Source organism: Schistocerca cancellata, chromosome 4 (genome assembly GCF_023864275.1).
Source record: "Schistocerca cancellata isolate TAMUIC-IGC-003103 chromosome 4, iqSchCanc2.1, whole genome shotgun sequence".
Lineage (NCBI taxonomy): Eukaryota > Metazoa > Arthropoda > Insecta > Orthoptera > Acrididae > Schistocerca > Schistocerca cancellata.
In genome coordinates this window covers 825,464,876-825,478,120 of record NC_064629.1, presented here as the reverse complement: position 1 = coordinate 825,478,120, position 13,245 = coordinate 825,464,876, and the positions used below count along the sequence as shown (strand labels likewise).

Genomic DNA, 13,245 nt, shown 5'->3' with positions numbered 1-13,245 from the left:
ATTAATACGGGATGTGTCCACCGTTCGCTTTATGATGGGTTAAACTCTGACGGGAACACTTTCAATGAGGTGTCTGACCGTCTTTGGAGAAATGGGAGCTAATTCTTCCTCAAGAGCCGAAACCAGAAAAGGTAGTGCGGAGAAAAGTGGACGTTTTAATTCATCCTAAACATATTCCACTGAGTTCAGGTTGGGACACTGAGCGGGCCAGTCCATTTCAGGAATGTTATTGTCCACATACCATTGTCTCGCATATGCTGCTTTGTGACAGGGTGCATTTTCATGCTCATACAAGCAATTATCGTCCCCGAACTAATCTCTACTGTACGCAGTACACAATGCTATAAAATGTGTTCACATCCTTCCCCATTTAGCGTTTTCTTAAGCGCAATGAGATGACCACTTCTTCTTCTTCTTCTTCTTCTTGGTTGGCTCTACAGTCCTTGAAGAAGCTTGGCCTCCAGTATCACCTGCCTCCATTCTTCTCTGTCCATCGCCTTCCGTCTCCAATTTCTTATTCCCATCACCTTTAGATCTTCTTCTATATCGTCCAGCAACCTTTTCCTGGGTCTACCTTTTCTCCTTCTCCCGTCAGGTTTTCCCATGAAAACTTTCCTGACACTCCGAGTTTCTGGCATTCTCTGTACGTGTCCTGCCCATCTTATTCTTCCCTAATTAATTTTAACAACAATATCCATCTGTCCACAAAGTTTTTGTAGTTCTACATTTGTCCTTACTCTCCAGCCATCGTCCTCTCTCACTGCTTCAAAAATCCGCCTCAGTTTCTTTCTTTCCCATCTCAATAACCAGTTCTCCTTCTTTAATGTCAATACCCAGCCTTTTGATCCATATATTACTATAGGTCTTAATATGGTCCTGTAAATTTTGATTTTTGTGTTCCTACTCACATTTCTGGAATTAAATACATTCTGCAAGGCAAAATAGCAATGATTTCCACTCGCTATCCTTTCTTGAATTTATACTGCTGCTTTATTGTCCTCCGTTATTACAGAACCTAAATATTTAAATGTTTTCACTCTTTCATATTCTTTCCCATTCATTACTATTGAATTCTTTTGTCCGTTTATATTGGGCTTCCCCATCAACATATACTTTGTTTTGTTTATGTTTACTTCTAAACCTACTTCTCTTGCTGCTTCCTCTAACGTATCGTACTTCCCCTTTAGTGCTCTTACATTCCTTGCCATTAATGCTACGTCATCCACATATGCTACCACTTGAACTTGCCGATTAAGTATTGTTCCTGCTGAGTTTATCGACATTCGCCGCATCACCTTTTCTAAAACTAAATAAAATAGCATTCTAGAGATCACATCTCCATGTCGTGGCCCCCTCCATACTTGGAATTCACCAGACAGTTCTTGCTCTATTCTTACTTTACACACTGTTGCTTTCATTGTCATTTCTGTTAAATTGACCAGTTTTAGTAGGATTCTAAATTCTTTCATGATCTGTATAATTTTCTTCCTGTGTAGGCTGTAGTACGCTTGCTTAAAATCATGTACAACTGATGCAGTTGCTTGTCATATTCATAAAACTTCTCTAACACTTGTCTTAATAAAAATATCTGATCCATCGTGGATCTGTTCCTCCTAAATCCAGGCTGATAGTCCCCCAATCTCCTTTCTATCATCCCTTCAAGTCTGGAGGCTAAAATTTTACTAAATATCTTATATATTACGGGGCAACGGCCTTGCCGCAGTGGATGCACCGGTTCCCGTCAGATCACCGAAGTTAAGCGCTCTCGGGTGCGTCTGGCACTTGGATGGGTGACCATCCGGGCAGCCATGCGCTGTTGCCGTTTTTCGGGGTGCACTACTCAGCCTCGTGATGCCAATTGAGGAGCTATTCGACCGAATAGTAGCGGCTCCGGTCACAGAAAACCATCGTAACGACCGGAAGACTGGTGTGCTGACCACATGCCCCTCCTATCTGCATCCTCAGCTAAGGATGACACGGCGGTCGGATGGTCCCGATGGGCCACTTGTGGCCTGAAGACGGAGTGCTTTTATATGTTACGTCCAAGAGAGTGATTCCACGATAACTGCAACATTCTGACTCTGAGGTGACCACTGACCAAGCCAAATCCTTCCATCAGGTTGCCACAGAGTACATCGTGATACATCACTCCAAATCACTCGTTTCCAATCACCCACTGTCCAGTGCTGTCGCTCTGTAGCGTCGCTTAGCTTTGCCCACAGAGATGTGTGGCTTATGAGGAGCTGCTCGACCACTGTACCTCATTCTTCTAACTTCCTATGCATAGACACTGTGCTAGCTGGCGTGCTGGTAGCGCTTTGGAAGTCACGAGTGATTCCTTCTGCGGATTTAATGCGATCTTTCACAGCCACCCTTCGCAATGCTCGATGATCCTTGTCTGCCAGTACATGACGTGTGCCTGGCCTTGATTTAGCTGTGGTTGTTCCTTCGCTTTTCCACTGCACAATCCCATCACGAACAGTTGACTTCGGCAGCTTTAGAAAGGTTGAAATGTCCGTTATGTATCTGTTACTCGGGTAACGTTCAACGAATAGTTCACGTTCGATATCAAGGAGCTCTACTTACCGATCCATTCTGCTGTTACTGCTTCTCTGCTGACGACACAATACTACTGCCTCTTTTTATACAGGCAGATCAGCCGCGCGGGGTAGCCGAGCGGTCTGGCGTCTTGTCACGGTTCGCGCGGCTCCCCCCGTCGAAGGTTCGAGTCCTTCCTCGGGTATGGGTGTGTGTGTCGTCCTTAGCGTAAGTTAGCTTAAGTTAGATTAAGTAGAGCGTAAGCCTAGGGGCCGATGACCTTAGCAGTTTGGTCCCATAGTCCTTACCACAAATTTCCAATTTCCAGGCGGTTCAGCCTCTCGTAACATCTAGAGGTCAGTCCCGCTGTACGCAGGAGTACTCTGATACTTTTTATGAGATAGTATATGTACTTCACAAGGTACCATATAGCGTGCAGTGTGTATTGTGCGTGAAGAAATACATGAAGACCCAAAGAAACTGGTAAACCCGAGCACGCAGAAGTGCCGCAACACGACGTGGGATGGACTCCACTAATGTCTGAAGTAGTGCTGGAGGGCTGCCCATAAATCCGCAAGAGTTAGAGAAGGTGGAGATCGCTTCTGAACAGCACCCTGCAAGAAATCATAGATATGCTCAATAATATCGTGCCTGGGAGTCTGGTGGCCAGCGGAAGTGTCTGAACTGAGAAGAGTGTTCCTGGAGCCACTCTGCTGCAATTCTGGACGTGTTGGGTGCCTCATTGTCCAGATGTAATTCCCCAAGTCCGTCAGAATGCACAATGAACATGAATGGATGCAGGTGATCAGACGGGATGCTACCGTACATGTCGCCTGTCAGAGGCGTATCTAAACGAATCAGGGGCCCCATATCACTCCAACTGCACACTCCCTATACCTTTACAGAGCCTCCACCAGCTTGAACAGTCCCCTGTTGACATGCAGGGCCCATGGATTCATAAGGTTGCCTCGATACTCGTACACGTCCATCCACACGATATAATTTGAAACGAGACTCTTCCGACCAGGCAACATGTTTCCAGTCATTAACAGTCCAATGTCGGTGTCGATGGGCCCAGCCGAGGCGTAAAGTTTTGTGTCATGGAGTCATCAAGGGTATAAGAGTGGGCCTTCGGTTCCGAAAGCCCATATAGATGATGGTTCATTGAATGGTTCGCACGCTGACGTTTGTTGATGGCCCAGCATTGAAATCTGCAGCAATTTGTGTCACGTTGCGCGATTCTCTTCAGGTGTCGTTGGTTCCATCTTTGCAAGATATTTTTCCGGCCGCAAAAATGTAGGAGACTTGATGTTTTACCGGATTCCTGATATTCACTGTACACTCGTGAAATTGTCGTACAGGAAAATCCCCACTTCATCGCTACCTCGAAGATGCTGTGTGCCCATCGCTCGTGCGCCGACTATAACATCACGTTCAGACTCATTTAAATCTTCATAACATGCCATTGTAGCAGCAGTAGCCGATCTAACAACTGCGCCAGGAGTATTGTGAAATTGGTTTTGTAATGCCATATAGCCTGATGATGTGACATTCCCTCGAAACATGTCGCACAACAAATAAATAATACATTAGTTAACAAATTTTGTGACTGGCAGCGGTAGTTAAAAACCTTTACATATTTCTTGAGACACTCACGGTCGAAAAAAAAAAATACTCAAAATGACTTCGAATTATCTTGGAGTGTGGTCTGAATGAAGTTTCTGTAGACAGCATGTGTGATACGTGCTGGGAGAACAAGCGGACCGTTCAGTCAGTCACCTACAATTCTACCCAACATATTAATCTTAAACTCATGCTGATGTCTAGCCTGAACGAAATACTGTTCACTAAATGAATATCCTCCCATGGTCGAAAGGAACACTTTCAGCTAACTCAGAAGATGTACACATTTGAAACGATGAAGATGGAGTATTGACAACTATAAACAAATCTCCATAGCACCACATCGACATCTAGGATAAAATGGATACAATGCACCAAAGCCTTATCTGAATGAGTGTATCGAAGTTTTTGTGTTGCAGACAGAAAGCCATTGAACGTTAACTTTCATTAATAATTCGAAAACGAAGAATTTTCAGACATATATTTATACAAATAGTCTTTCTTGTTTTAGTGTAAGGAATATGTCCCCAAATTTTGTAAAAGTATTTTCTAATCACCCTGTATATAGTTCCATTTAAGAAAAAAAAAGAAGAAATAACGAAGGTGGTGTCATAGTTTGGCAGCTATAAACGTTACAAAGTGCGTCATGATATTTGCGACATTGTCCGCTATAACTTAGCGAGAACCGCATCTAGTTATATTTACTAGTTTTAGCTAAGTTTTCGTTCTTAGTTTCCTCAACCTGTACTGTAGTGTTCATTGATCTGTTTGTTCTCTCCGACGTAGTTGCAGTTAAAGCAGACGTATTATGACCAGCAAGAACAAGCGTACTCTTATTACTCGCTCAACAAACTTAAAAGGAGGCCGGGAAGTGTTTTGTGTAAATTATGAGACGATGAAGCGTGTTTGTGAGCTTTGGATTCTGAAATAACGAGCTCCATTCTTAGTTTAATACTACAGAAGTAATTTTCGCTCTGCGTCTTCGCCGCGCGGGGTAGCCGCGTGGCCTAAGGCGCCTTGCACGGTTCGCGTTTCTACTGTGTTTTTGATGAGGTCAGAGTGGTACTCCTCCAGAAGATGTGCATATAAATTTCGTATCTTTCTATTTCAAAATCGACTCAAGTGGAAAGTCATATCGGCACTAGCTTAAACAAATTTTAGAAAATTTTTATTTATATCGAATGTTTAATAAAAATGTAAATAAGTAATTATTCAGAAAAAACTACTACCTTATAATTGGCTTCGGCGAAACTTGGTGTGTTCAGATGACATTTAAAATGAACTTGTGAGTAACTGTTTCAGACCATTCAAGTTCGCCTGAGCGGTGTAAAAGGACAGACCATTCAGGTTCGCCTGAACAGTGTAAAAGGATTTAAGACCTGAGAAAAATAACACATATGAAAAATGGACATCTCTAAAGACGTGACACATTCGAGTGGGGTTCTGACAGATGATGGTCAAGGCAATAATTCAAAACACCATTCTGAATACAGGGTAGGAAACACGTAATTAGCATGAAAACGCCGAGCCCATAACATCTCCATTTTCCTTGCCGCAATAGTCTGTTGCGCAATTAACTGAATTTCAGTGAGATTGAATTGTGGATTTACGGGAGACCGGATGATGGTTTTGAAGAACAACCGAACACTCTGAACGTGAGGTGTTAGATGTGTATCAGTCATCGCAAGAGCACACCATCTGAACTAACGCCTATGTTTGAACACATTCATTCCGCCCTAAATGAGCAGAAAATTGGCCCGATGAATCAAGATCTAACTCGATATGAGGCACCGTGACGGAATTGATCCTTGATGTCAGTAAGGCAGCGTGCAATGTAATGGTTGTTCCTAATGGGAATGGATGTATTTTGTTTGCTTTGTGAAGCTTAGGTTCTCTGGCGAAACTGAACCCTTCATAGTCATGTAGAAGGCGACACGCACTCCACGTCTCCTACTAGCGATGTTATTGCCCAAGATGAAAGTGCTACAGGTCACCCTGCCAAAAATGTTTTGTGCTTCATTTCCAAATTATTTGGAGGAATTTCAGTGAATGATATGGCCACCTATACCGTCAGGCGTGATATCCTATGGCGCCGCTTTAGGATATACACTCCTGGAAATTGAAATAAGAACACCGTGAATTCATTGTCCCAGGAAGGGGAAACTTTATTGACACATTCCTGGGGTCAGATACATCACATGATCACACTGACAGAACCACAGGCACATAGACACAGGCAACAGAGCATGCACAATGTCGGCACTAGTACAGTGTATATCCACCTTTCGCAGCAATGCAGGCTGCTATTCTCCCATGCAGACGATCGTAGAGATGCTGGATGTAGTCCTGTGGAACGGCTTGCCATGCCATTTCCACCTGGCGCCTCAGTTGGACCAGCGTTCGTGCTGGACGTGCAGACCGCGTGAGACGACGCTTCATCCAGTCCCAAACATGCTCAATGGGGGACAGATCCGGAGATCTTGCTGGCCAGGGTAGTTGACTTACACCTTCTAGAGCACGTTGGGTGGCACGGGATACATGCGGACGTGCATTGTCCTGTTGGAACAGCAAGTTCCCTTGCCGGTCTAGGAATGGTAGAACGATGGGTTCGATGATGGTTTGGATGTACCGTGCACTATTCAGTGTCCCCTCGACGATCACCAGTGGTGTACGGCCAGTGTAGGAGATCGCTCCCCACACCATGATGCCGGGTGTTGGCCCTGTGTGCCTCGGTCGTATGCAGTCCTGATTGTGGCGCTCACCTGCACGGCGCCAAACACGCATACGACCATCATTGGCACCAAGGCAGAAGCGACTCTCATCGCTGAAGACGACACGTCTCCATTCGTCTCTCCATTCACGCCTGTCGCGACACCACTGGAGGCGGGCTGCACGATGTTGGGGCGTGAGCGGAAGACGGCCTAACGGTGTGCGGGACCGTAGCCCAGCTTCATGGAGACGGTTGCGAATGGTCCTCGCCAATACCCCAGGAGCAACAGTGTCCCTAATTTGGTGGGTAGTGGCGGTGCGGTCCCCTACGGCACTGCGTAGGATCCTACGGTCTTGGCGTGCATCCGTGCGTCGCTGCGGTCCGGTCCCAGGTCGACGGGCACGTGCACCTTCCGCCGACCACTGGCGACAACATCGATGTACTGTGGAGACCTCACGCCCCACGTGTTGAGCAATTCGGCGGTACGTCCACCCGGCCTCCCGCATGCCCACTATACGCCCTCGCTCAAAGTCCGTCAACTGCACATACGGTTCACGTCCACGCTGTCGCGGCATGCTACCAGTGTTAAAGACTGCGATGGAGCTCCGTATGCCACGGCAAACTGGCTGACACTGACGGCGGCGGTGCACAAATGCTGCGCAGCTAGCGCCATTCGACGGCCAACACCGCGGTTCCTGGTGTGTCCGCTGTGCCGTGCGTGTGATCATTGCTTGTACAGCCCTCTCGCAGTGTCCGGAGCAAGTATGGTGGGTCTGACACACCGGTGTCAATGTGTTCTTTTTTCCATTTCCAGGAGTGTAGTTGAACGATACATGATTCTCAAAATCCTCGTCAACATGACAGCATATCTTCAACGTGATTTTGCTGGTTAGCGGAGTCCTTATAAGTAGGGTTGCCGCTGTGTCCCAGGCTGAAGGACGTCCTACTCCTATCATTCCTAAAGTGTCACTATCAATGCAAATTAGAAATAGATTTAATGGTATTCATCCCAGTAGAGAAATAGCATAACAGCACAAACGTGGAGATGCAGTGATCGATAACCGGACTTCTACTGGGAAAGATGAAGTTCAGATCCCCGTCCGATCAACTTGATGTAAGTTTTCCATCGTTTTCGAAAGTCGTTAGAGGGCGAACACAGAGCTGAGTCTTCTAACATGGGGATAGATTTTTTTCGTCTCCATCCTTCTCCAGCCTGTCCTTATGTTCCGTTTCTAATATTGACTTTTCAACAAGATGTTAAATTATAACCTTCATAAACAATGTAGTATGTAAAAGCACAGAAACATAGTGTAAGGAGTATTTATATCCATTCACGTACATCACTATATAAACGATTTCAACTTTTTTTCGTAGGATTCCTTAGGTGGCAACACGAAAACTCTTATGGTAGGTTGCATATCTCCTGCTGATAACAACTACGACGAAACACTGAGCACATTACGGTACGTGAACAGAGCAAAAAATATAAAAAATAAACCACGCATTAATGAGGATCCCAAGGACACACTACTGCGAGAGTATCAAGAGGAAATACGGAAACTGAAGCAAATGCTGGAATCGACATCAGTCTCGGACAAAGGTAAGTACTCCCTCTTGCTTCATCGCCGCAAAAAGCTATTTGATATTTTCTTGAACCAGTGCAACTCACTCAACACAGTCTTAATGCAATGCCCTTTTTTTTTTTTTTTGGCCTCGACGCCTTTGCTTCCTAATACTCAGGGCCACAATGAAACAAAGTTCCAATTTTTGGCAGTGGTTGTGGCGTATACAAGGTGTCCCCGGAAAGTTGAGACAAACTTCGAGGAGATATAGAGGACGTCTTGAGGAACAAATCGTGGCGAGGAACCCGTGTCCGGAAACTTCATCCAAAGACGCTACAGAACGTCGAAATTATAGGCGCTAGCGTCTGCCACTAGTCAACCCTTCCGGCAGCAAACGTGACTTTTTACGCTGACGGAACGTAGGCGGAATGTCTCGCACTGTTGTTTGCTATGCAGTGATCTCGACTGATTGCCACGATCGCCAGTGGAGTAGATGGAGCTCGCTGCGTAGAAAGGTCTTATCACCTATGAATACGATGCTCTGTTGCCTTGGTGGATGACACTTTTGGATACGGGTTTCCATCCGCAGTTTTTTTTCTTCTGGAACCTTCTAAAATTCCAATATTTTTCTGTGCACAGGCGACATATGAACTGCAGATGTATACCCGTATCCGAAACCGCCATCCACCAAGGCAAACGAACATAGCGTTCATGGGAGTCAAGGCCTGTCTACACTCGGCTGGTCCCGGCGGAGGTTCGAGTCCTCCCTCGGGCATGGATGTGTGTGTCTGTTTGTCCTTAGGATAATTTAGGTTAAGTAGTGTGTAAGCTTGGGGACTGATGACCTTAGCAGTTAAGTCCCATAAGATTTCACACACATTTGAACATTTGAACCTGTCTACACTGGCGACTGTGGGAATCAGTCGCGATCACTGAAGAACAAGCAACAATGCGAGACGTTCCGCCTACGGTCCGAAAGTGTACAAGGTCACGTTTGCTGCCTAGTGGCAGACGCCAGCGCCTATAGCTTCGACGCTCTGTAGCGTCGTTGGATGACTTTCCGGACACGGGTTCCTATCCTCGATTTGTTCCTCAAGACCTTTACAACTCCGCGAAATTTGTCACAACATTTCTGGGACACCCTATATAATTAAAGAAGTCCGTAACAAAGTTCGCATTTAGTAACGCCTTTAGACTAATGGTTGTTGTACAGTATACAGTGAAAATATAACCTTAGCATCATGGGAAAGCTGTCAGTTTTCGGAAATATTTAGAGTGAGAGTTTCTTGAGGTTTCTGCATGTCTACCAAGGGATGGATAAAATTTGTTCAGAGTACATTGAAGCACTGGTATATTTTATATGTATATAGTGTTGAGAATCATTCTACCTATCTCCAGACTTCAAACAGGAAAATTTCTCCCTTAACTGCAATATAGAGCAGATGTTGTTATCTGTCTCAATCTCCCTCTCTGCTGTACCATCTGGATCTCTCTCTCTCTCTCTCTCTCTCTCTCTCTCTCTCTCTCTCTCTTCTCTTCCTCCTCTCTTTATCTCGCTTGCTTTCTAAAGCAGTAAAAAAGCGTGAAAGATAGTATTGGTGAAAACTAGAGTTATGGACCATCTCGTTGTAGGATAGCAATGTTTCTATTAACACTAAGTGGGTGTTCCATGTTGTTCCCAGCAACTGTTACACATCCTGCAACTCTCTCCCTCAACCAGAGCGAGATGGTGCAATAGTGAACGGTTAGACTGCATTCATGGGACTGGTGGTTCAAATCCTCACCCAGCCTTCCATATTTTCGTATTCCATGATTTTCCTAACTTGTTCAAGGCAAGTGCTGGAATGTTTCCTTCCCCATCATTTAACCAATTGGAGGTTGAGCTACATCTCTATTGATCTCGTCACTGATGGGACGCGAAACACAATCTTCTTTCCTCCTCTTCCTCAAAGAATCGTGAACTCGAGCAGACACAAATGGTTGCCATGGACTGGGACAAACGGTTCAAATGGCTCTGAGCACTATGCGACTTAACTTCTGAGGTCATCAGTCGCCTAGAACTTAGAACTAATTAAACCTAACTAACCTAAGGACATCACACACATCCATTCCCGAGGCAGGATTCGAACCTGCGACCATAGCGGTCGCTCGGCTCCAGGCTGTAGCGCCCAGAACCGCACGGTCACTCCGGCCGGCGGGATTGGGACATTTCCATGGGATACGCTAGAATAAGATAGGCACGTTGTCGACATGTGTGGCACACTTCAAAACCCATAAATAGCTGCGTGGCCTGAAATCCAAGGGATTAAGGTCAGAGCAACGCCTTGCTACTAGACCTCCACGAGTATTCCATCATGCACATTGTTGTTGTGGTCTTCAGTCCTGAGACTGGTTTGATGCAGCTCTCCATGCTACTCTATTCTGTGCAAGCTCCTTCATCTCCCAGTACCTACACATAACATTTGGATTAAATGTCATACGTGGCGTAAAAAACAGAGTGGTGCCCCGTTGTACACAAACCCCATCCCTAGTGTCTCTGCAAGAGTAACGTTCTCCAATAGTGCGGGCAATTTATCGCGCAAAACTTGTTGATTAACAGCACTTGTTGACGTGTCCAGTAAAGTTTATGACCCGTCACAATTCTCGACCAAATATTGATACTAAAGGGAACCTGGTAACTTGCTCGTGAATTTGCATATGTCCACAAGTGTATATTTCGGTATATTACTGTGTGAAAATAGTCTAGCGGAGCGGCCACTAGAAGAGGCCTATTGCCTAAATCCGATCGCTTGCCAACACCTGAGATCTCAGCTCTTACGCCTTACCAGCCCCTCTGCAACTGCGGCCCAGGCTGTGGGGCAATAATCGGTGATTCGAAGCATTTCAACGGCGTTTGGCGGACCACGTACGTGACCTCAACCGCAAAAAGACATTCCTCATCTTGTATAAAAGCAGGCCGTCCGGGCAGACTGGGCATATGGCACAGCCAGGCTACGAATTAGCGACTGCTGAGTGAGTGTTCGCTTCCGCCAACGTCCGTCCGTCATCTCGTCGGGGTCTCCTGGTGGGGTCCAGCTGTGACCTGGATGGACCGGGGGGTCGAGCTAACCGGTGACCCTCAGCGACTGCCACCGACTCCAAGTCACCGGTCCCGCGTTCCGACCGCAGTTACTAAGGCAGAAGCGTACCTCTTGACATTGCAAGAGGCCAGCTATACAGGGTGGTCCATTGATAGTGACTGGGCCAAATATCTCACGAAATAAGCATCAAACGAAAAAACTACAAAGAACGAAACTCGTCTAGCTTGAAGGGGGAAATCAGATGGCGCTATGGTTGGCCCGCTAGATGGCGCTATGGTTGTCCCGCTAGATGGCGCTGCCATAGGTCACACGGATATCGACTGCGTTTTGTAAAATAGGAACCCCCATTTTTTATAACATATTCCTGTAGTACGTAAAGAAATATGAATGTTTTAGTTGGACCACTTTTTTCGCTTTGTGATAGATGGCGCTGTTATAATCATAAACGTATAAGTACGTGGTATCACGTAACATTCCGCCAGTGCGGACGATATTTGCTTCGTGATACATTACCCGTGTTAAAACGGACCGTTTACCAATTGCGGAAAAGGTGGATATCGTGTTGATGTATGGCTATTGTGATCAAAATGCCCAACGGGCGTGTGCTATGTATGCTGCTCGGTATCCTGGACGACATCATCCAAGTGTCCGGAGCGTTCGCCGGATAGTTACGTTATTTAAGGAAACTGGAAGTGTTCAACCACATGTGAAACGTCAACCACGACCTGCAACAAATGATGATGCCCAAGTAGGTGTTTTAGCTGCTGTCGCGGCTAATCCGCACGTCAGTAGCAGACAAATTGTGCGAGAATCGTGAATCCAAAAACGTCGGTGTTGAGAATGCTACATCAACATCGATTGCACCCGTACCATATTTCTATGCACCAGGAATTGCATGGCGACGACTTTGAACGTCGTGTACAGTTCTGCCACTGGGCACAAGAGAAATTACGGGACGATGACAGATTTTTTGCACGCGTTCTATTTGGCGACGAAGCGTCATTCACCAACAGCGGTGTCCGCCGCTCGTGGTCTCGCGGTAGCGTTCTCGCTTCCCGAGCACGGGGTCCTGGGTTCGATTCCCGGCGGGGTCAGGGATTTTCACCTGCCTCGAGATGACTGGGTGTTTGTGTTGTCCTCATCATTTCATCGTCATCCAGGAAAGTGGCGAAATTGGACTGAGCAAAGATTGAGTAATTGTACGGGCGCAGATAACCACGTAGTTGAGCGCCCCACAAACGTATAATCATCATCATCACCACCAACAGCGGTAACGTAAACTGGCATAATATGCAGTATTGGGCTACGGAAAATCCACGATGGGTGCGACAAGTGGAACATCAGCGACCTTGGCGGGTTAACATGTGGTGCGGCATTATGAGAGGAAGGATAATTGTCCCCCATTTTATCGATGGCAATCTAAATGGTGCAATGCATGCTGATTTCCTACGTAATGTTCTACCGATGTTACTACAAGATGTTTCACTGCATGACAGAATGGCGATGTACTACGAACATGATGGATGTCCGGCACATAGCTCGCGTCGGGTTGAAGCGGTATTGAGTAGCATATTTCACGACAGGTGGATTCGTCGTCGAAGTACCATACCGTGGCCCGCACGTTCACCGGATCTGACGTCCCCGGATTTCTTTCTGTGGGGAAAGTTGAAGGATATTTTCTATCGTGATCCACCGACAACGCGTGACAACATGCGTCAGAGCATTATCATTG

General features: G+C 46.1%; 1 protein-coding gene and 1 pseudogene across 1 annotated transcript in view; both read left to right on the top strand.

Annotated features, from left to right (window-relative positions):
• The window catches only part of LOC126183592 (osmotic avoidance abnormal protein 3), a 381,860-nt gene that overhangs the window by 175,276 nt on the left and 193,339 nt on the right, over positions 1–13,245 (top strand). Inside the window, exon 7 of the mRNA XM_049925691.1 lies at positions 8,246–8,471. Within this exon, the coding sequence (XP_049781648.1) occupies positions 8,246–8,471 (226 nt within the window). The remainder of the gene's footprint in view (positions 1–8,245; positions 8,472–13,245) is intronic.
• Positions 1,705–1,822, top strand: LOC126185781 (5S ribosomal RNA; annotated as a pseudogene).